The sequence below is a fragment of the Dacryopinax primogenitus genome (assembly GCF_000292625.1).
Source record: "Dacryopinax primogenitus strain DJM-731 SS1 chromosome Unknown DACRYscaffold_18, whole genome shotgun sequence".
NCBI lineage: Eukaryota > Fungi > Basidiomycota > Dacrymycetes > Dacrymycetales > Dacrymycetaceae > Dacryopinax > Dacryopinax primogenitus.
Genome location: NW_024467215.1, coordinates 199,726 through 218,699, shown reverse-complemented (window position 1 = coordinate 218,699; position 18,974 = coordinate 199,726). Strand labels below are relative to the sequence as shown.

Genomic DNA, 18,974 nt, shown 5'->3' with positions numbered 1-18,974 from the left:
ATGAGGCACGTGTTAGTGGACGATTTACTTCGAGAAAGAGCCACTGGATTGCAACGAGTAAAAAGAGTCGTTCGGAGTTGTATCATGATACCCCGCGTTAGTGCCTTGTCATTGGACGGGGAAACATATCCGAATTGGGAGATATCTGGTTTCCTGCTGATGTGATTTAATCGTGAACTGAGTAAGAAAACAAGTTGTCGTCTTACCAAGCTTCCTTCCCACCATGGAACATTGATAATCAGGGCCTTTTCCTCTAATGAATTGCGCCATCATTATCTGTCTCTTGCTTACGTCCACTCATCATCTCTTACGTCTATCTCGTGCTGGCTGGCGACACCGATCCTATTAGCGGGCCGAACTTGAGGCGGAATGGTGCGAAAAGGACGGACGAGATATGTCGCCATTCGCTCGATACAACCAGTCAACCTGTCAGCTGACAAACCCACCATGGTACTATTTATACCCACTGTCAATGATTATTCCCCGTACTTTAACCCAGATTTCCACGGATTTGGACAGTTCGCTACCTTGAATACAACTATATAAGATGGCTCTACCTTTCATAGCGCTCTCCATCACTGAGCACCATCAGAAGACGCCTCTTACTCTTCTGCCATTCGACGAGCCCCAGCTAGGCGAAGGCGAGCTACTCATCGCCAACGCCGCCGTAGCCCAGAACCCAGTGGATTGGAAGCAGATTGACTTCGATTTTGGTATACTGGGATTGCCGTGGGTCGTCGGTGGGGATGTGGCAGGAACGGTGTACAAGGTTGGGCCTGGGGTTGAGGGATTCAAAGTCGGCGACCGGGTGCGTTTCACACCCTTCTCTTATATCCCTCTTCAAATGCGCTACTTCAGCTAGCTAATCCTAACCCAGGTAATCTCCTTCGTCTCTCGCACAACAGCGCGCCACTCCGCCTTCCAAACCTACAGCATCGGCCTCGCCTCCCGCACCGTCCCCTTGCCCAGCACCTACACCTTCGAACAAGGAAGCACTATCCCGCTGACGTTCGTGACCGCCGGTGCAGGGCTGGAAGCCGCTTTGGGGATCAAACTTCCCGCACCTCCTGCTCAGTTACCGGAAGCGAGCAAAGGCGAGCCTCTGCTCGTCTGGGGAGGGTCGAGTTCTGTAGGCGCGTTTGGTACGCCTCACCTTCACCAAGGATGGATATTAGCTGATGAGGCCAACAGTCATCCAGCTCGCGAAGGTTGCGGGATATACAGTTCTTTCCACCGCTTCACCCAAGAATCATGCCTACGTAAAGTCCCTTGGCGCTTCAGAGGTATTCGACTACCATGACCGTAAGCCCCCTCCCCTCCCCTTCCCCCACAAAGTAACTAACAGCGGTATTAGCCGACGTGGTTAACAAGATCCGCCTCGCTGCCGGACCGAACCTCTCCAAAGTCTACGACAGCATCTCCGAAAACGGCTCTATCGAAGCCAGCGTGGCGAGCATCACCGCCCCTTCGGGGGTTGTAGCGGCCATCCTCACTCCCAAGCCAGAGCAGAGCACAGCTAGCGTGAAGGTCGTACAGACCGGCGCTATACGGGCGCAAGAGAATCCAGAGATTGGCAAGAGGGTGTATGGTGTCCTTACCGCGTTGCTTGAAAAGGGACTCTTGGTGCCCAACCCGGTCAAGGTCATCCCTGGCGGCCTGTTGGGGATCAATGAAGGCCTACAGCTTGGACGAGAACACAAAGTTTCGGGGGAGAAGCTGGTGTATGTTGTTGCCGACACTAAGTTCTGAGCATGCGTATGGTTGGAAGACATGAGTCTGAGCAAGAAAAGAAATAAAGAAGAAGTGTTTTAGTACAGTACCGTGGTGTGGGTATGCTTGTCGAAGGATCTGTTCAAGTACCTGTATGGAATGATCTGTCTAAGCGCCCTGCCCTCATTCTCAGCAAACCAACCCATCTCTTCTCTAAAGATCGTCCTCGGCATGCGAATGCCCCTTAACCTTCGCCTCCAGCCTCTCCACCATCCCTCTCCTAGGCAACAAAGCCCCGACCTCCCCAACCCCTACCTCTGAGTCCCAGACCCACTCCTCCCAAACTGACTCATCCCCTGGCTTGAGCAAACAGATAGCTCCATCCGCTTCCTCATCCACAAATTCCTCTTGCAGAGCAGAGGCACTCACGGTGAGGGCGTCGTACACCCATGGCTTGGGCTGGAGGTCATACGTGCATGTAGGACCTGGGGAACCGACGAATGAGGTAGGACCCGAGAGGACGTTGGCGTGCACGCTGAACTGTTTCGCTCCGGAGATGGCGATCGCATACCCGAACGCGCCGGTGAAGACGTTATTCTTGACCGACCCATGCGCTACATACCGCTCAGAATCGTATTTGTCCCCAAACCAGATCCTGGATCCCACGGCGATGCCAACTTTGACGAACGCGTCCAGTTCCTTCGGGTCTGCCGGATCTCGGCCTGGCACCCCCCCGACGACAAGGTTGTGTTGTACGATCGTGCCCGAGTAGTCTCCTTCCCAGGGATCATAGTCGACCATGTTGATCCCTCCCAGCAGAGTGCGATTCACGGCCCAGATCGTGTTCCTCTCTATCAGACTCCCCGGTGCGCCGAAGACGACAATCCCTCCGTCTGTAGCGTCACGTATGAGGTTGCCAGCGACGTAGCTCTCCTTGCAGGAAAGGCTGATCCCGTCAGCCCACTCTTCGTACTCGCTAAACCCACATGGACCAATATCGTTGTTCACCACTGTCGCCTTCGAGCAAGCGTGCTGGCCTTCATGAAAATGCAGGCAGCTCCAGGACCGGGGGTCGTAGCTCCTCGTGAACTCCACTAGCTGGCCGGTATTACTCCCGCCAAGAGCGATATTCGCCCCTCCGCCGGGGAGGATGTCCGCGTCCGGATCTCTTTGGCCGTCGACTTGGATATACCGGACTTTGACACGATCGCATCCGCGGCATTGGCCGTTGATCGCCGTGCTGTGGTTGGCGTTCACCCCCGACAGATGACCCGCGACAACGAGTGTTGCTCTGGTGTGATCGGTAGGGAAACCAAGGGTGAGGATCTCCTGGTCTTGGGCGGTGAAGTTTAACGGGTAGTCGAGTTTGTAGGTCTGTCCAGGACAGAGGGAGAGGATGTCACCTGGGGCTTGGAGGTGGGATTGGAGGCGGGCGGTGAGCCCCCAGTCGGGGAAGGCGGAGACGCAGGTCGGGGAAGGGGGAAAGTGTGGGAGGGGATGTTCTTGTTGGAGATGTTCTGGTTGGAGATGTTGTTGTTGGCTGTCGGTGGGGGCAAGGGGGACCTTCCGTAGCCAGGGGAGGGCAGAGGCTGGTGAGAAGAGTGCGAAGAGGGGTAAGAAGAACATGTTGAACGAGTGTAGTAACGAATGTTGCTGATGTGTGGCCTAATAGCCTGCCAGTGAGAGAAAGAGGGAAACAGCGTTCTCCTAGAGATTAAAGAGTACGTGTTGGCTGAAGAGGCGTCGCTGCTGTTGAGCTGCAGGCGCTGTTTGTGTGCTTGTGGCCGTTATGTACAGGCCGTAGAAGACGTTCAGCTTGGAGGGTTGACGATAACGGGCTGACTGGCAGGTGACAGCGGAAACCGAAGACAAACAAGTAGGATTCCTGAGACGGTCGAGGAGGCCAGCAGCTCACCAAGCAAGCTTCTACCAGACAAAGGGGGTCATGTCTCGTCCCCTTCTTCCTTACATGCGTCAAGCTGTGTTTACCCTTCCGCTGAGTGTTGACATTCCACGTTCTACATTCCAGACAGGCCTGAAATCAGCTTTAAATTTAGCAAAGTTTTGAGCAGAATCCTCAGATCTGACATGTCCCACGATCGGTCAAAGAAGGCGCCGATGTTGACAGAGAGGGAGGAGGAGAAGCTTGTTCCCTGAACAACTTTGGTGGCAGTGTACAGATTGAATAGGTTGACGTCATACTACTGTTTAGGAGGATAAGAAAAGTGTGTTGGAGAATATATATAGGCTGCTGCAGAGTTGCAAAAGGCCAAGAGAAAGCGAATTGCGGGGTTGGATTGTAGGAGAGTTAACTTGGGGAAGCGCGTCGAGAAAGAGAGGTTCTCAAGGTGGAGTCTCTCAGCTCTGGAGCATCACTCCCAGTCTGACACCAAACAAAATCTCATAACATCATATTGCAGCCATAAATACATTGCACTAACAAACCAAAAAAAAGGTGGCTCAAATCACATGACTCGCACAGCAGGCCCCTCCAACTCCGCTCAACCCTCCTCCTCGCTTAGGGCCCGTTGCACGCCCAAGCTCCACAACCAGCTCGCCTCGTCCATCTCTTCCTCCTGGCGTAACAGAGTCTGCAGGTCAAACAGCTGCATATGCTGGGCAGACTCAGGCTCGGCTTGCGCGGGTTCCGAGACAGAGGGTTCACGTTCCGGAAGATGAAGGACTGGGATCCTGTTCTCGCGGTCTGCTGGGCTGAGGGGTAGCGCAGGGGGGGTTGGTTGCTGGTCCAGTTCCTCCAATTCCAACTCCTCGGCACCCACAGGGACCGGTCCTACCGCCTCCGCCACCGCCGCCTCCAGGCTAGTCTCAAGTCGTTCCAACGCCGTCGTCAGCGCCTGATGCGCCATCCTCAGGTCCCCCCAGGTGACTGCTCTGTCCAACAGATGCGTTTGCTCTCGCTCGGAGTGGGCTTGCTCGAGCTCTTCGTCTAGGGAACGTGAGAGTTGTCGTTCGGAGACCCAGGGTGGGGAGAGGAGGATGATAGGTTGGGAGGAGCTGCGGGAGGGAGGGGATATTGGTGTAGGTTGGGTCCTTTGGTTGAGCGAAGGGGACGACCGTGCGTTTGAGCGGGAAAACGCTGCTGTTGCTTCTGGGGACGTACTAGGTGCTGCAGATGTGGCCGCATCCCGCGGAAGAGAGTTCCGGATCGTGCTAGGCGCGTTTGTCGGGTTCGGAGCTGGGTCAGGCAGGGAGAGGGCCACCGACTGGGGTGTCATGTCGCGACGGAGTGAGACGGGATTAGGGGGAACGGAGGAAGATGGAGAGGGGGATAGCACGAGAGGAGACAAAGTGAGTGCCGGTACAGGGCTCAAAGGCGGGAGAGTAGGGCGCCTCTCCACCTCCCTTTCTCTTTCCCGTCCTCTTTCCCTCCCGCTTTCTCTCTCTATCGCGCTCATCCGCTCGACATAGTTCAGCATCCAGCGAATCTGCCTCGTCCGGTCCCAGCCTTCGGTGTGCTCTTCCTCAGGATCAGGTTCTGGGCCAGTGGGCTCGGGCGTACAACCCGCCAGGTCGCGTTCTTGATCTTGAGAGGAAGGGTAGGCCCCAGCTTCCCCATTAGGGTCAAAGACGAACCAATTCCCGCCTGAACGGGGCGAAGGGGGCGGGGTGGCGAACCCTTCTAGTTCTGGCTCGGGAGGGGAGGGGGAAGGAGGGAGACGGTAGGTGAGCGGTGGGAGGAGGGGAGAGGTGGAGAGGAAGACGCGCGAAGGGAGGAAACGGTAGCGCGCTTTGTACGTTGGGGAATTACGCAGGGAGTGAAGCTTGCAGAGATGGGTCGTGTGCGTGCCTATGTGTGTCCCGCTGCGTACAAGAGTTCATTAGCGCCTCTTTTGCGAGAGGATAAGGGAAGACAAAACAGGGAAGAATGCTCACCAGGTGGTACATGCCAGCAGGCTCACTTCGCACCCACAACCCATCCTCTTCCGTCTCTTCATCTCTCCGACCAGCCTCTCTGGTCCCCTTCCCTTTCCTTCACCTGCAACCCAAACTCCCTCCTCCTCCCTAACCTGGGAATGTACCAGTCCTCCACACCCTCGGACAGGGTGTGGTTCGCCCCTCCCTCCGCTGGGAAGGCGCTCTCCAGCTGCCCAGCCACGTCCACATAGAATAGATACCGTAGAACCAGGAACATCTTCCTCCGAACTGGCGGAATCGATGCTCGGTAAGCTCAGTCTGATCGCCCCTCGGCGGCGCAGTCGTGCGTTCGACCCAGTGAGCAATGAGGCGCGGAACAGCAGCTCGTCGTCTTCTTCCTCGCCGCTAGTAGAATCTACCCGCGGGCGCTGGGGTGGCGTGCGTGGCACAGGAGGGATAGAAAGAGGGAGCGAGCGAGTACGGGTGCGATCGCCTGCGTTCAGGGAGCGAGGCGCCCGCTGCAGGACCTGGATAGGCCGCAGCTCAAGCATCGGTTCTTGTGTCGAACCGCGGAGAGGGCCTGCACTCGCGGTACGTAAGAGACGCCGGAAGATATCCTGCTCTCGTTCGGTTTGTTCGCCCTCTTCCTCTATGTCATCTTCTTCTTCCCGTTCATCATCTCTGTCGTCCACAGCTTGCGGCGCTTCCGAGTTGAACTGCTGTGTCCTCTGTAGATGGTAGGGTAAAGGAGCAGGAAAGCGTACTCTCAATGCCTGTGAGTCTTGACCTGTTGTGTTAGAGGATGTTGACTGAGCAGGGTATGGAGGATACCACAAGTTGAGGGAAGGTGGTCTTCGTTGTTGTTGGCGTAACTCTGCGGGCATTTAAGGATGATGGTGGTTGGGAAGAGAGGAGTGAAAGTGATGTGTATGTGCGGTGCTGATGACTTTGATGGATAAACACGTGGCGTGCTGCAGACCAACAACGACAAGAATCAGAAAATGCTTATTGCCCAATGCGGAGAAACGACGCCGAATATGACGCCCATTTTGACTCCGTCGACAGTTACCTTTTAAGGAAATCAACTCCTCTCTTTAGCCTCCGCTGATCTCTCTTTGCTGTCCTCTTCCCGACTTTCTCCACCCGCCCAGTCCTCGTTCCTTTTTAAACCGTCCACTCGGTCATCGTCCTCCCGCTCTCTCTTGCTGCTCCCCCTTCCCACGACCATGATGTTCTCCTCCCTCTCCAGGTTCGCTCCGGTAGCTGCCCGTGGCGCACGCGGGTTCGCTTCCTCCAGCGCAAGGCACCACAAGGTCGCCGTCCTCGGTGCAGGCGGTACGTCCCTCATTTCATGTATATCACACACTCTTGGGCGCATGCTGACCACTCGGCGTAGGTGGGATCGGACAGCCTCTCTCCCTTCTCCTCAAGTTGGACCCCCTCGTCACCCAGCTCTCTCTGTACGATATCCGCGGTGCTCCCGGTGTCGGCGCCGACATTTCTCATATCGACACTGCCTCGAACGTCAAGGGGTACCCTGCTGACCAGCTCGAGGTTGCGCTCGACGGTGCGGAGGTCGTCATCATCCCCGCTGGTGTTCCTCGCAAGGTGTGTTCTCTCCTCCCCCATGATCCCAGCATGTATGCTAACTATATGCGCTAGCCCGGCGTGAGCTTCTTCGTTCTGTGATAACCTCGTCTCCCTAATATGCCCTAGATGACCCGTGACGATCTCTTCAACACCAACGCCTCCATCGTCCGGGACCTCTCCAAGGCCTGCGCCAAGGTCTGCCCGGACGCACACATGCTGATCATCTCCAACCCGGTGAACAGCACCGTGCCGATCGTCGCGTCCACCTACGGCTCAAAGTTCAACCCCAACAGGTTGTTCGGTGTCACCACGCTCGACGTTGTGCGCTCCTCTCGTTTCCTGGGTGAGATCACCGGTGAGAAGCCGGAGGATATCCGCGTTACGGTCATTGGTGGCCACTCTGGTGTCACGATCGTTCCTCTGCTCTCCCAGACGCCCCAGGCCCAGAAGCTCCAGTTCGGAGGCGCAGAATGGAGCAACCTCGTTCACCGTATCCAGTTCGGTGGTGATGAGGTCGTCAAGGCCAAGGACGGTGCTGGGTCCGCTACCCTGTCGATGGCTTACGGTGCGTCCCAGCTTATCAGAGCGCCCTTCCACTACAGAAACTGACGTGCCTTCCCTGTCTGTGTGTTCAGCTGGTGCCAAGTTCTCCAACCAGCTCCTCCGCGCGCTTAACGGCGAGAAGGGCATCATCGCTCCCTCATTCGTCCGCTCCCCGTTGTTCGAGTCCGAGGGCGTTGAGTTCTTCAGCAGCAACATCGAGCTCGGCGTGCGTGCATTTCCCTTCCCCATCCTTTTTTTATTAACGTATTCCACACAGACCGGCGGTGTAGAGAAGATCCACCAGGTAGGCGCGCTCGCTCCCGAAGAACAGAAGCTCGTCGACGCCTGCATCCCCGAGCTCATCAAGAACATCAAGAAAGGCCAGGAGTTTGTCGCTTCTTCCTAAGCACACTCCTTGCCTTGTCCTGTGAAGGGCGACCCGCTTGGCTCTTGCGTTTCTCTCTTGCCGGAGGAGTCGGGCGGAAAATTCTGTTGTCACGTTTTGTGCAGTAACCTTCTTGAAAATACATCTATTTCGGGGCAGTGCGAGGTCCTGTTTGTTGTTCAAGTGCTCTCACTTGCGACCTGCCTGAGGTGGGGAGCCTTGGGGATGTGCTAGTGTGGGTTGAGACCAAACCCGGCAAACCGCGCCGATATCTCATGTCCGATAACTCGCTCCGGACTCGCCCGAACTCATACGTCATACCACACCTCCCAGTGCTCGGTCGTGCTGTAAAGAAAGCCGACTCCTGCACAGGTGCAACAATGGACTGAATAATGCACCTGCAGAGCAGCGTGGGGTCGTCGGCCCGCGAAGGGGTTTGTCGGGTCTGCTTCCCCACCTGGTGCCGGTGGAAATATTGTCGGACGTGGGGAAAGCGAGGGAGTGATCCCCTTTCAGCGTGTGCTTGTGCTTGTGCTGTGCTGTGCGGCATGTATGCTTGCCGTTCCTGCGACTGACCCAAGAGAGAAATGGAGTTCGGGCAGAAAAGAGATACATAGCTTGTCTCTTTTACCAAACCTTGATTTTACATCTTAAGAAACCTACTTGAGTTCCGTATTCAACAAACGATCGCTCTTCCCTCCGCATCAGAACTGCGTCTCCGCAACACGATACACCAGTTTCTCCCCTGACACTCTATGCTCTCTCCCCAGCTTCAGCCCCTCATTCGCTCCCAACAGACCTCCAGGAACGACCCTAACCGGATTAGGGACAAACGTTCCCCTCTCGAGCAAGTACTCAAGCAACGCATACACCCTCTTCCCCACTTCGGGGTAGAGCTCTGCTTGTTTCGCCCCGGTGTGGAGGACCTTGACTGTTGATGTACTCTGCTCAGGTTTGGGAGTGAGGATGACTGCTACTACCCCCGTCCCCGTGGTGGTGATGCTCCCTACGGAAGCCTCGATCGAGCCGTGTTCGGAGATACAGTCGTAGACTTTTGAGAGGTTGGCTCCCGCTGCGGTGTGGATCTTGCTCACCACGTCCGCTGAGGTAGGTTAGTAGGTTAGTGCATCTGTTTGGGTAGGCAGTTGGGGCGAGGGGGACGTACGATCGTGGTAGTCGAACACTTCTGACGCGCCGAGGGACTTGATATATGCGTGATTCTTTGGCGAGGCGGTGGAGAGCACTGTGTATCCCGCCGCTTTAGCCAGCTGGATCACTGTTCCTCGTTTCAGCATCATCTACTCCCTAAAGCATCGAACGCACCATAAGCCCCCACAGAGCTCGCTGCGCCCCAAACGAGCAGCGGCTCTTCCTTGCTCTCCACCGGCAGGTGAGGCGGCACCGGCAGCTTCACCCCCAGGGCATGCTCCAGCCCCGCACCGGCCGTCACGTACGCCAGGGGGATCGTACTCCCCTGCTCGAAGGAGTATGTTTCGGGCAGACGGACAGTTCGGGAGGAGGCGGCGATGCTGTATGTTTGGTAGGCGCCGTGACGCGCTGTTTTCCGCTCGAGGAAGGAGATGACCTTCCGACCCCGGGGCTCGTCAGCACCGGTCGTTGATCAGAGGGATGGATGGATGGAGGGAAACGTACCCGATCACCAAGTTTGAAATTCTCTACACCAGGACCAAGCTTGTACACCGTCCCCGCAACGTCCCCCCCATTCGTCCATGGCAAGCTGAGTATGCCGATATCGTAGTCGATCTGTTTCCAATCGACCGGGTTCTGAGCGATGGCGACGTTCTGTATGAGGAGCTCGCCGGGGCCTAGTTCGGGCTCGGGGAAGGGGAGGAGGGTGAGAGGAGTCGTCTGCTTGTGCGAGGTGATGGAGAGCGCGATGAAGGGAAGAGACATGCTGTGGTTTGGTGGAGGGGAGATATGCATATAGTTCGCGCTATTTATATACCGTCGCGCAAGTGCGAGCACATGCATTGTCGATAGATGGCGACATCATCCTAATCTGATTCCAATCAGCCGCCATATTAATAATATGCATCCATCCCAACGCGAAGAAGGATAACAGTATTAATTTAATGAGTCAGTTGGAAGTATTCCCACGCACGACCCAGTGTAGGATTATTAGTAAGGGGACCGGTAAGGACAAGGGCGCCGGCGATTAAGTTCAGGACGGCAATATACCCGGTTGGGTACATGATATTGGATTGCTGGATGCTAGGACCCCTATATAAGCCCTATCTCACTGTCACAACAGCACTTTTTACTCCAGCTTCGCCTGTATCAAGTTACACCAAAAACCTGGCTCAACCAATATTCTTCCCCTCCCATTGTATACCAATGGAGATGAGCTCACTGAGCGAGCTCTAAGGTATGCATAACGAAGACGGCTGGTAATCCTGCATTGTTTGTCGCTTGTGCCACTCCAAATTGTCGCACGCACGCGGTACGGCGACACAGGCTTCAACTCAAATCTCTATCGCCTTCGAGATTTTCTTTGTGCGGCAACTTCCCACATGGAAGCAGTCTCTTTGTGAATGTTGCTATGGACGCGGGCCGTGACCTCCTCTTGTTCAACCACGTCCTCATACCCTCTGACATCTGCTTTGGCTTCTTACTGTCTGAAAAGCCGAGACAGACAGCTGGGACATCGCCGTTTGGACATTGTACTTACTTGAAAGGTGAGAGTATCCTCAATGGGTATTGTGATCGTGAGTCATAGCAGCTGAAAAGAGTTTGAGGGCTTCCTCCACCCGACCAATCCAGAGTAATGGGCACACAAGAACTCCAAACGGCCGGTTCGACGTCGCGTTCTTCTATCGTGAGCATGGCACTGTATGTAATGTTGGTTTGCTCATCCTTGAACTAGCTTAATGCCAACCTCGTGGAGTATCTGCGCCGACGACCTGCGCTATCTGGGAAAGACCTGCACCTTTCCACGCACACCGCGCCTGACGAAGTGCCTAGCATCGCCAAGACAATGAAAGCTGCTCTGCCCTCATTCCCCGAGGGTCTGTTGTCAGCACCTTCCATGCACACCACAATAGACTCCATCTCAAGTAGTTGGAATCTCTTGCAGTGTGCGTGGAAGCTGCCGATGACAGACCTTTGGGGAACGAGGGCAGAGCGGCTTTCATCATCCTGGCGATGTTAGGCGCTTCGTCAGGTACAAGCCTACGAAACAATCTGCAAAGCGCACTATGGATCATTCACCGCTCCCGGAAGATATTGAAACTACCCATGACCACAATGCACGAATCAAGAAAAGACCACGGTTGGAGGAAAATAGTATGATACTAAATGATACACTGTCAGGGGGATCAAAACCTTCTGGAGCCAAGCTTGCCCTCGACGTCGGTGTAGACAGTCACACGGGTGAGGACCATTCTCTTCCTATGATAATTGATAATGACGAGGAAACACTACAAGAGGTACTGTCTCCAGGACGGCACTCTGGTATGGACGGGTCGAGTATGCACGCACATATATCAAAGTCGCACGAGGCTTCCCAGTCTGGGATTACTGAAACCAACCGTGATGAAAAGGATCGTTCGCTTCTTTCCGACACAGAATCTGCCGATGCACTGGACATACTCGCAAACTGGCTCGAGAAGTCACCGTTTCAAGCGCTAGCAGACGTGCGAAAACTATCACGGTTGTTGCGACCAACGCCAGTAGGCACTTGGATGCTTTTGTTGTTCCGTGACTGATTCCTTGAAGGCGCCACATATGGCTGAGACCGTAGACGTGACCAACGAGCTCATGGAACCAACTCTTCCACCTGCCACTATGGCTGGGTCATCAGCAACCCCTCATGAGGCGATTTTCCCACGACAACCGGCCATCGCGATCCAACGTGCTCATGCGATGACCACTATATCCACCATGGATACAGGCCGAGCATCGAACAATATCCATGATGCCTTCCGGGTGCCGCTCAATCACCCGTCGATGGGAAAACAGTTGTCTGTTTCAGTACATCGACCTATCAAAACGCTGCTCGCCAATTCGGACATGCCCATTGAAGCCATATTTTCCCATGGGTGGAAGATTGTACCGCGCGAGAGATATTACCTCCGCTTCACTCCCCACTTGTTCTCTTTGTTGAATCCCAGAAAGGAGTCTGTTGCGCAGGGTTTGTACATCAAATTCAAAGCGATCCAGGTAACATCCACGGTTTGGCGTACGTTGAACACACGATTGACACGTCACGCAGCTCAATCAATACTGCAACGATCCGGTGATGTGCATCCTTCAGGGATCGCCTGCGTCACCCGATTTCTTTGACAAAGCTCGAGCGCATTTCTTGGCGCAGTCCCCCCATTCAGGTATCCCACATTGTAATAAACATGCTGGTACCTGGCTGATGTGAAATGGTAGGTTCAGATGAGCAAGAAATATGTTTGAGATTGGTAGCTGCCAATGACGACCGGAGTTTGGTGTGGAATCAGTTGTCAAAGATCCTAAAAAGGGTCAATGGAAATCGGAAGATGAAATGGATCCAGTAATCAGTTTTCCTCTGTGCATGAATGTCCCTGATCATTTCTGGAAGATTTTCCGCTGCCCAGGATATTTTGAGGCGTTACGAAAGCACATGTCAGCTCATGGAATTTGATCCTGCTGCCATCAGAGCTCCGGATCTCACCACAACGGCACCGGTGCAGGTAGACACGCTTCAAAACCGCATTTCCAGGTGAGTTCCTTTGGTTCCGTCTGCACACTGGGTTCATTTCTCATCGGTAACAGTGTTGCCGTGCCTTGTCGCCCCTTAGTCATACCTATAACCATCCCATCTGATGCCCTGCCAAAGCCGACAATGCGAAGTACCTTCGGCCCTCAATCCCTTGAAATCCCGAGAAGAACAGTGCAAACACACAACGTCGTGACTACACCATCAACTTCTGGACTAGTTCGCGAGACACGCTCAGCGACTCGAAGTAAAGAGGTGAAGGAAGCATCCGAGGTATGTGCAGCATAATGTTGAGCTCTTCTATTTGACACCAGGTTCAGGCTCCTCAAAAACAGTCTCCAAGCCCGGATGCAAATGACCTGTGAGTCGTCTCAGAGATTCTTGTGTGATAATCTGGTAACGTGATACAGGATGCTGGTATGGCCACAGGACTCAAAGATAGGCGCGGTACACATCACATACGCCGACGTTAAGCGTCTGGAACCCCAAGAATTCCTCAATGATACGCTCATTGAGTTCGGACTCAAGTAAGCCGACATCATATGCACACCAAATCTGTTTCTCACGCAAAAGTAGGTTTTGGTTCAAGCAGTTCAGTGATCACAATCCGCAAGCCGCACAGGAAGTCCATATGTTCAACACGTTTTTCTACCAGAAAATCAGCGTGAAGGAGTGCGTGTGTCCTGCTGGTTCACAAGAGCTCGCTGACGTGATCCCAGTTTCACGGAGGGATATGAAAGTGTGCGGAAGTGGACCAGCAAGGTTGATATTTTCGAGAAAAAATACATCATCGTACCAATCAATGAGCAGTACGTATCTGTTCTGTTTTAATTCCAATGTGCTCATCTCTCTAGCTTACATTGGTATCTCGCGACCATCTGCAATCCCAAGGGTATTTTGCGTCCACGTCCACCAGCATGTCCGCAACCACACCGAAGATCTGCGAGGCTGAGTTTGGGAACGCAAGTGTCAGATTTGGGAGGTATGGTCACTCCCCAGTCGAACATATCCAGTCGTACCGAAGAGGACGAAGGTGAAGCTGAACATTTGGCCGCATTTCCGAAGGACGGAAATGATGGTGTCACCATGAGTAATGGCGACGACCCTGCGTGTCCGGAGACTGTCAATCAAACGATCGAAACAATCAGTGTCGTTGATCCCGATGACATGGACATTGATCGTGTTGGGGACGGTGACGATGGTTCTGTATTCCGAGGATGGTCCCCAGAACCCGGTGACGCAAGCAGACCTACATCGCGCTTAGCGGCCAAGACCAACATTCCATTTCTGGCCGACGTTGCGACTCATTCGAGTCAATTCTCGGACGACAAGTAAGAGGATTGTTCCTTGATCCGGTCCTTGCTGATGTTTGGAAGGACTTATATATTCACCTTTGACTCTCTTGGTGGCTCTCATAAAACCACGTGCCGACAGCTGTCCAAGTATTTGATCGCAGAGGCGAGAGAAGAGAAGAACTGGACGAATGCCAGGGAAGCCACGGGTGAGACGGCCAAAGTCTGTAACATTCGGTAAATTCCGTTCCGATATCTGATACTCTTCAACATCAGGTCCCTTATCAACAGAACTTCTGTGGCTCTGCTTTGTTCGTTCTCCACTTCGTCGACAAGTTCATGCAAGATCCGGAGAAGTTCATCCAGACCTTTCTCGTGGGCTGTCCTTACGTGCACCTCAATACAATGTTTCTAACTCGATTCTAGAAGAAAGAGAAAATGACAAAAGAGTCTTTGGACGCCCTCTGGGGCACGGAAGACGTGTCGGAAAAGCGAAATCTTATGAAAGCCACTATTCAGTCTCTCGCTGATGATTGGAACAAGAGGAAGCGGGCAGAGGCGGCGGAGGAGCGAAGAGCCAAGGAAGCATCCCTTGCACCCTTCCTTGAAGATACATTCCAGGGGACCAACGTTTCCAGCGAAGAAGATGGGGAATAACCCTTCGAGCGCAGAAGAGGATGATGGGGAAATCGTCGAAATCAAATGGGGTCAGCGGTGGGAAGGGGGGGCAAAAAACCCTCCGCATGCAAAGGCAAAGAACGGATGAGCGTGTCGCAGGAAGGCTCGCAAGATGAGCAGATTTTAAGAGCCCCTGGATCAGTAACGCGGCGTTCGGAGAGACAGCATTTAGGCATGACACCAACATCGAGGCACCAGACGTTCAGGGCAGGATGGAGAGCAGATCGTCTCAAGAAACGATCTCGCCCTTCTGGGGCGTGAAAGAATGGTATGCGACTAACGGTTCCCTTGAACTTCTCCTGCCTAGTCTTTCATGAGGTCGAAAGCTCGAACGATGTGATCCGTAATGGGTATCGTTAGTGGTTTGAGCAGACATATGACAATTTCATTCATTATTATACAGAACAGATCCTCTTTATAGCCGTCCCTGCCTCTCATACCCAGACATTACTTATTCGGCAAGCTCATACCCTGCGCATTGTACCTCGTTCCCACGACAGTAAACGAATCCAACACCTTCCTAATCTCCCCAAGTTCCTCCTGTGTCAAGCTCACCCTTGCGCTCCCGATATTCTCTTCCAATGCTTCAGCACGCGTCGTACCGGGGATGGGGATGATTCCGTCCCACTGAGCGAGTACCCAGGCGAGCGCGAGCTGGCCGGGTGTGCAACGTTTATGAGATGCGAAAGCGGAGAGCTGGTCGACGAGCTCGATGTTCTACAAACCAATAAGTTGAATGACTGGGAGGAGGGGGAAGAGAGGGCTAACCTTGGGGAAGTTCTCCTCGCTGAAACGAGGCGCGTCGAGCCTCCAGTCACCAGCCGGGAGGTCAGAGCGTTTCCTGAACTTGCCACTGCAAGGACGGTGAGTGCAATCCGGGAGTGCACGATAAAGGTGAGATACACACCTGAGCATCTCCCTTCCCAAAGGAGAGTACGCGACGAGAGTGATCCCCAGCTCCTTACACGCTTCCAGAATACCGTTATGCTCCACGCTCGTCTCCCAGAGTGAGTACTCCCACTGCACAGCGTCGATCTTCGCGACTTTAGCTGCGCGCCTAAGTGTCTCAGCAGAACATTCCGAGAGCCCAATGTGCCTGCATCCGGAGTCAGTCTATTCCTTCACCATAGGAAAGGAACGCACTTGATCTTGCCAGCATCTTTCAGCTCCTGCATAGCGCGAACTGTGTCTTCGATCGGGACTTTGGGGTCGACACGGTGCTGGTAGTAGAGGTCGACATAGTCCACCTCCAGGTCTTTGAGGGAGCGCTCGATAGCGGACTTGACGTACTCAGGATCACCACGCACACCTCCGGGAGCAGGGAGGAGTCCGAACTTTGTGCCTAAGCTCAATCAGCATGACAGGCACTGGAACATGAGTAGATGAAGAACACACATAGGAAGATATCCTTCCTCGGGATCTGGAGCGCTTTCATAGCCTTTGCGAATAAGCGTTCATTCTGTCCCAACCCAGAACGAGAATAGATATCCGCTGTATCCCACATCTTGCGTCCCTAGTCGTAGGCAAGCTTGAATACCGGAATGAAGTCCTCGTCTGTCTTGTCGGTGTGGTAGAAGGCCTGTTTGGGGTGAGCATGTCTATGTGAGTTGAGTGCGGGTGGCGGACGTACAGACATTCCCATTAGACCCCATCCGGGGATGGGAACAGTGTCAGTGCCGATCTTGCGAGTGGGTAGAGCCATCGTCCTTTTCTTGTTTTGGTTGGTGTCGAAGGGAGAGTTATTGACGTCCGTTCCTTGCAGCGGATGGTCCTCTTAAGTAGTCCAGGAGCATCGGCCTTAACGGCCTCGCATCTACACTTCTCCCGGCCATGCCGGCCATCTTGCAAGGTTTCATTCCATATCAGGAAGGTATTGTCTCATTCACAACGTCATGAGTTGTATGGGCAAAAGCAGGTTGTGTCATCAATTGCTATCGGGGATAAGGTTCATCAGGGTTCAATAATGTCGGGGATAAATCCCTGTGATTTAGTAGGAATGATTTTGTAGGAACGTTATGTATAGAAGGCCGATAGCATCGGTTAGCAGGTCATTTACTCCCTCGGCAAGGAAGACCTTTGGGTGAAAAGTGCACCACAAACCACGCACAAGTCTCAAATAATGGGAATTCACTGGCGTGGATTCACTCTGAAGGAATAGATCCCATTGACTGGTGCGGTATACGACGTGATACTGTACGTCCGATCTCTCTTCGTCTACGCATTCGAATTACTCAACATCTCCGCATCATACCTGTTCCCCGCGACAGGAAACGAGTCCAGCACTTTCCTGATCTCTTCCAGCTCCTCAGCCGTCAATGTCACGGTTGCAGCTCCGATATTCTCCTCCAAGGCGGCAACGCGCGTCGTACCAGGGATAACGAGTATCCCTTCCCATTGAGCAAGCACCCAGGCAAGGCCAAGCTGGCTCGGGTTCAGCCTTTGCGTGCTGCGAAAGTGGAGAGCTGATCGACGAGTTGTATGTTTTGCCCGACCATGGGTGAGCAGGTGCGAAGTGCCGGATGGGAGTGTATACATACCTTTGGGAAGTTCTCCTCGCTGAATCGGGGTAGACCGAGTCTCACATCATCCGCTGCCAAATCAGAGCGCTGCCTGAACTTCCCGCTGAAGAACGACATGAGCTTGATTCCGACAACTTTCGGTACCAGGCCGACCTTAGCATCCCCCTCCCCAACGGAGAATAAGCAACAAGCGCGATGCCCAACTCTTTGCAGGCGTCTAGCACTCCGTTCGTCTCGATACTCGTCTCCCAAAGGGAGTACTCCCACTGCACTGCGTCGATCTTGGCAACCTTGGATGCACGCCTCAGCGTCTCGGCAGAACACTCCGACAGGCCGATGTACCTGCCCAACCAACCAGGTGTCAGATTCAATCTCGACTCAGTAAGGGAAGGGACCGACCTAATCTTTCCCGCATCCTTTAGCTCCTGCATGGCGCGAACTGTATCCTCGATTGGTGTATTCGGGTCGACACGATGCAGATAATAGAGGTCGACGTAGACCATCTCCAGGTTTGAGCGAGCGCTCAATAGCGGACTTGACGTACTCCGGATCGCCACGGATGCCGGTCAATCCGGGGAGCCAACCAAACTTCGTACCTATACTCCGAGCCACATTAGCTATGCATTGTTGAGAGAAAGATAATAAGACGCACATAGGAAGATGTCCTTCCTCGGGATCTTCAGCTCCCTCATGGCCTTGGCGACTAAGCGCTCATTCTGCCCCAGACTTTCACGTGAATAAATGTCCGCTGTGTCCCACATCCGGCAGCCTGCATCATAGGCGACCTTGAACACAGGGACAAAGTCATCTTCAGTCTTGTCGGTGGCGTAGAAGGCCTGCAATCCGGGGAGCTAAGTTGGTGCATAGGAGTGGGTGGGGAGGCAGATTTACGGAGAAGCCCATCAGTCCCCAGCCGGGAACTGGAACGCTGGTATTGCCAATCTTGCGCATGGGGAGAGACACGATGTTGTTTTAGGTAGAGTTGGGTCATTTGTGCGGCTGGGTTGTGCCGTGATGTTTGGGATAGACAGGTTGACCTGCCTTATATACGTTTGCTCGCTCGGCGTAGGCGCACATCATTATTGTGCCCGGAGAGAACCTGGAGTTGAAAGTATTGTTACACATTGGGCAAGAACACCGTACAGCTGCACTTACTGACCTGTCGAGTCGTCGATTAGGGGAGAATAGATAACGTGGCGTGGATTGGCCTGCCGCAGGCCAATCCGTCCCTCTATACATATAGGCTACATAGATAGTCTAATGGAATCAAATTCCGGTGCCTTAAGGCTGCGCAAGGGTCCTGCACTGCCACTCTTGGCGCAAACTCGACACCATCCCCTCTCTAGCTCTTGAGCATCGACCACGATGCTGCTGCAGGGCAATCTGTGCCATCCAGCCCCTTGCTTCACTCCTTCCTCACTGTCAACTACTGTCAACCATTCTGAGGCGTCCTGGAGATGATTCTGGCTGGTTTCTGGGCTGATCTGAGCTGTTCTTGGGCTGGATGGATGGGTTTTTGTGATTTTGAGACGGAATTTGCTTTCTGGCTCTGCTCTGTGTCTGTCGTCTGCCGGGATTGCTTCGAGTTTTGGTGCGTCCTGGTAAGGCTGGTGTGTACTGCATTCTGGACCTCCATCTGGAGGACTGGACATGCATATGCAATCAGTGGACCACCT

The 18,974-nt window shown here is 53.9% G+C and overlaps 9 protein-coding genes across 9 annotated transcripts; 3 read left to right on the top strand and 6 right to left on the bottom strand.

Moving 5' to 3' along the window:
- The first annotated feature begins 522 nt into the window (after positions 1-522).
- Positions 523-1,790, top strand: DACRYDRAFT_24246 (GroES-like protein). Its single transcript, XM_040773609.1, has 4 exons — positions 523-808; positions 878-1,142; positions 1,192-1,302; positions 1,355-1,790. Exons 1-4 carry the CDS (start codon positions 548-550, stop codon positions 1,747-1,749), a joined length of 1,032 nt encoding a protein of 343 aa, XP_040625534.1. The 5' UTR covers positions 523-547; the 3' UTR covers positions 1,750-1,790.
- A 391-nt stretch (positions 1,791-2,181) lies between these two features.
- Positions 2,182-3,105, bottom strand: DACRYDRAFT_33239 (uncharacterized protein; the record flags this gene model as incomplete). The annotated part of the gene is made up of 1 exon (XM_040774372.1): positions 2,182-3,105. A coding segment is annotated over one exon (924 nt), but the record flags the coding sequence as incomplete, so codon positions are not given.
- Positions 3,106-4,168: 1,063 nt separating this feature from the next.
- Positions 4,169-4,692, bottom strand: DACRYDRAFT_24244 (uncharacterized protein). Its single transcript, XM_040773608.1, has one exon. The coding sequence runs from the start codon at positions 4,575-4,577 to the stop codon at positions 4,212-4,214; it is 366 nt and encodes a 121-aa protein (XP_040625532.1). The 5' UTR covers positions 4,578-4,692; the 3' UTR covers positions 4,169-4,211.
- A 424-nt stretch (positions 4,693-5,116) lies between these two features.
- On the bottom strand, positions 5,117-6,226 carry DACRYDRAFT_24243 (uncharacterized protein; the record flags this gene model as incomplete). Its single annotated transcript, XM_040773607.1, has 2 exons — positions 5,605-6,226; positions 5,117-5,532 (listed from the first exon to the last, which is right to left on the bottom strand). Coding segments are annotated over exons 1-2 (302 nt in total), but the record flags the coding sequence as incomplete, so codon positions are not given.
- Positions 6,227-6,795: 569 nt separating this feature from the next.
- On the top strand, positions 6,796-8,275 carry DACRYDRAFT_24242 (malate dehydrogenase). Its single transcript, XM_040773606.1, has 6 exons — positions 6,796-6,921; positions 6,983-7,194; positions 7,249-7,254; positions 7,303-7,741; positions 7,812-7,945; positions 7,997-8,275. Exons 1-6 carry the CDS (start codon positions 6,813-6,815, stop codon positions 8,123-8,125), a joined length of 1,029 nt encoding a protein of 342 aa, XP_040625530.1. The 5' UTR covers positions 6,796-6,812; the 3' UTR covers positions 8,126-8,275.
- A 436-nt stretch (positions 8,276-8,711) lies between these two features.
- DACRYDRAFT_83155 (GroES-like protein) lies at positions 8,712-10,018 on the bottom strand (the record flags this gene model as incomplete). Its single annotated transcript, XM_040776612.1, has 4 exons — positions 8,712-9,206; positions 9,270-9,380; positions 9,428-9,689; positions 9,758-10,018. The coding sequence occupies 4 exons, from the start codon at positions 10,016-10,018 to the stop codon at positions 8,809-8,811; spliced, it is 1,032 nt and encodes a 343-aa protein (XP_040625529.1). The 3' UTR covers positions 8,712-8,808.
- A 3,523-nt stretch (positions 10,019-13,541) lies between these two features.
- On the top strand, positions 13,542-15,159 carry DACRYDRAFT_24240 (uncharacterized protein). Its single transcript, XM_040773605.1, has 5 exons — positions 13,542-13,622; positions 13,666-14,140; positions 14,186-14,324; positions 14,378-14,476; positions 14,528-15,159. Exons 2-5 carry the CDS (start codon positions 13,896-13,898, stop codon positions 14,756-14,758), a joined length of 714 nt encoding a protein of 237 aa, XP_040625528.1. The 5' UTR covers positions 13,542-13,622; positions 13,666-13,895; the 3' UTR covers positions 14,759-15,159.
- Positions 15,160-15,226: 67 nt separating this feature from the next.
- Positions 15,227-16,214, bottom strand: DACRYDRAFT_110535 (oxidoreductase; the record flags this gene model as incomplete). The annotated part of the gene is made up of 5 exons (XM_040769072.1): positions 15,227-15,496; positions 15,548-15,632; positions 15,687-15,875; positions 15,923-16,121; positions 16,175-16,214. The coding sequence occupies 5 exons, from the start codon at positions 16,212-16,214 to the stop codon at positions 15,227-15,229; spliced, it is 783 nt and encodes a 260-aa protein (XP_040625527.1).
- Positions 16,215-16,993: 779 nt separating this feature from the next.
- On the bottom strand, positions 16,994-18,249 carry DACRYDRAFT_110533 (Aldo/keto reductase; the record flags this gene model as incomplete). Its single annotated transcript, XM_040769071.1, has 7 exons — positions 16,994-17,200; positions 17,317-17,401; positions 17,443-17,640; positions 17,698-17,737; positions 17,799-17,894; positions 17,951-18,134; positions 18,190-18,249. The coding sequence occupies 7 exons, from the start codon at positions 18,247-18,249 to the stop codon at positions 16,994-16,996; spliced, it is 870 nt and encodes a 289-aa protein (XP_040625526.1).
- Positions 18,250-18,974: the final 725 nt, after the last annotated feature.

Bases quoted from the DNA above. Each gene is read 5' to 3' on its own strand.
- DACRYDRAFT_24244 (XM_040773608.1), bottom strand. From the start codon at position 4,577: ATGGCGCATCAGGCGCTGACGACGGCGTTGGAACGACTTGAGACTAGC.
- DACRYDRAFT_24242 (XM_040773606.1), top strand. From the start codon at position 6,813: ATGATGTTCTCCTCCCTCTCCAGGTTCGCTCCGGTAGCTGCCCGTGGC. The intron at 7,742-7,811 runs GTGCGTCCCAGC...CTGTGTGTTCAG, and splicing joins TACCCTGTCGATGGCTTACG to CTGGTGCCAAGTTCTCCAAC. The intron at 7,946-7,996 runs GTGCGTGCATTT...TATTCCACACAG, and splicing joins GCAGCAACATCGAGCTCGGC to ACCGGCGGTGTAGAGAAGAT.
- DACRYDRAFT_24246 (XM_040773609.1), top strand. From the start codon at position 548: ATGGCTCTACCTTTCATAGCGCTCTCCATCACTGAGCACCATCAGAAG. The intron at 1,143-1,191 runs GTACGCCTCACC...TGAGGCCAACAG, and splicing joins GAGTTCTGTAGGCGCGTTTG to TCATCCAGCTCGCGAAGGTT. The intron at 1,303-1,354 runs GTAAGCCCCCTC...CAGCGGTATTAG, and splicing joins GGTATTCGACTACCATGACC to CCGACGTGGTTAACAAGATC.
- DACRYDRAFT_24240 (XM_040773605.1), top strand. From the start codon at position 13,896: ATGAGTAATGGCGACGACCCTGCGTGTCCGGAGACTGTCAATCAAACG. The intron at 14,141-14,185 runs GTAAGAGGATTG...GATGTTTGGAAG, and splicing joins AGTCAATTCTCGGACGACAA to GACTTATATATTCACCTTTG. The intron at 14,325-14,377 runs GTCTGTAACATT...CTTCAACATCAG, and splicing joins CCACGGGTGAGACGGCCAAA to GTCCCTTATCAACAGAACTT.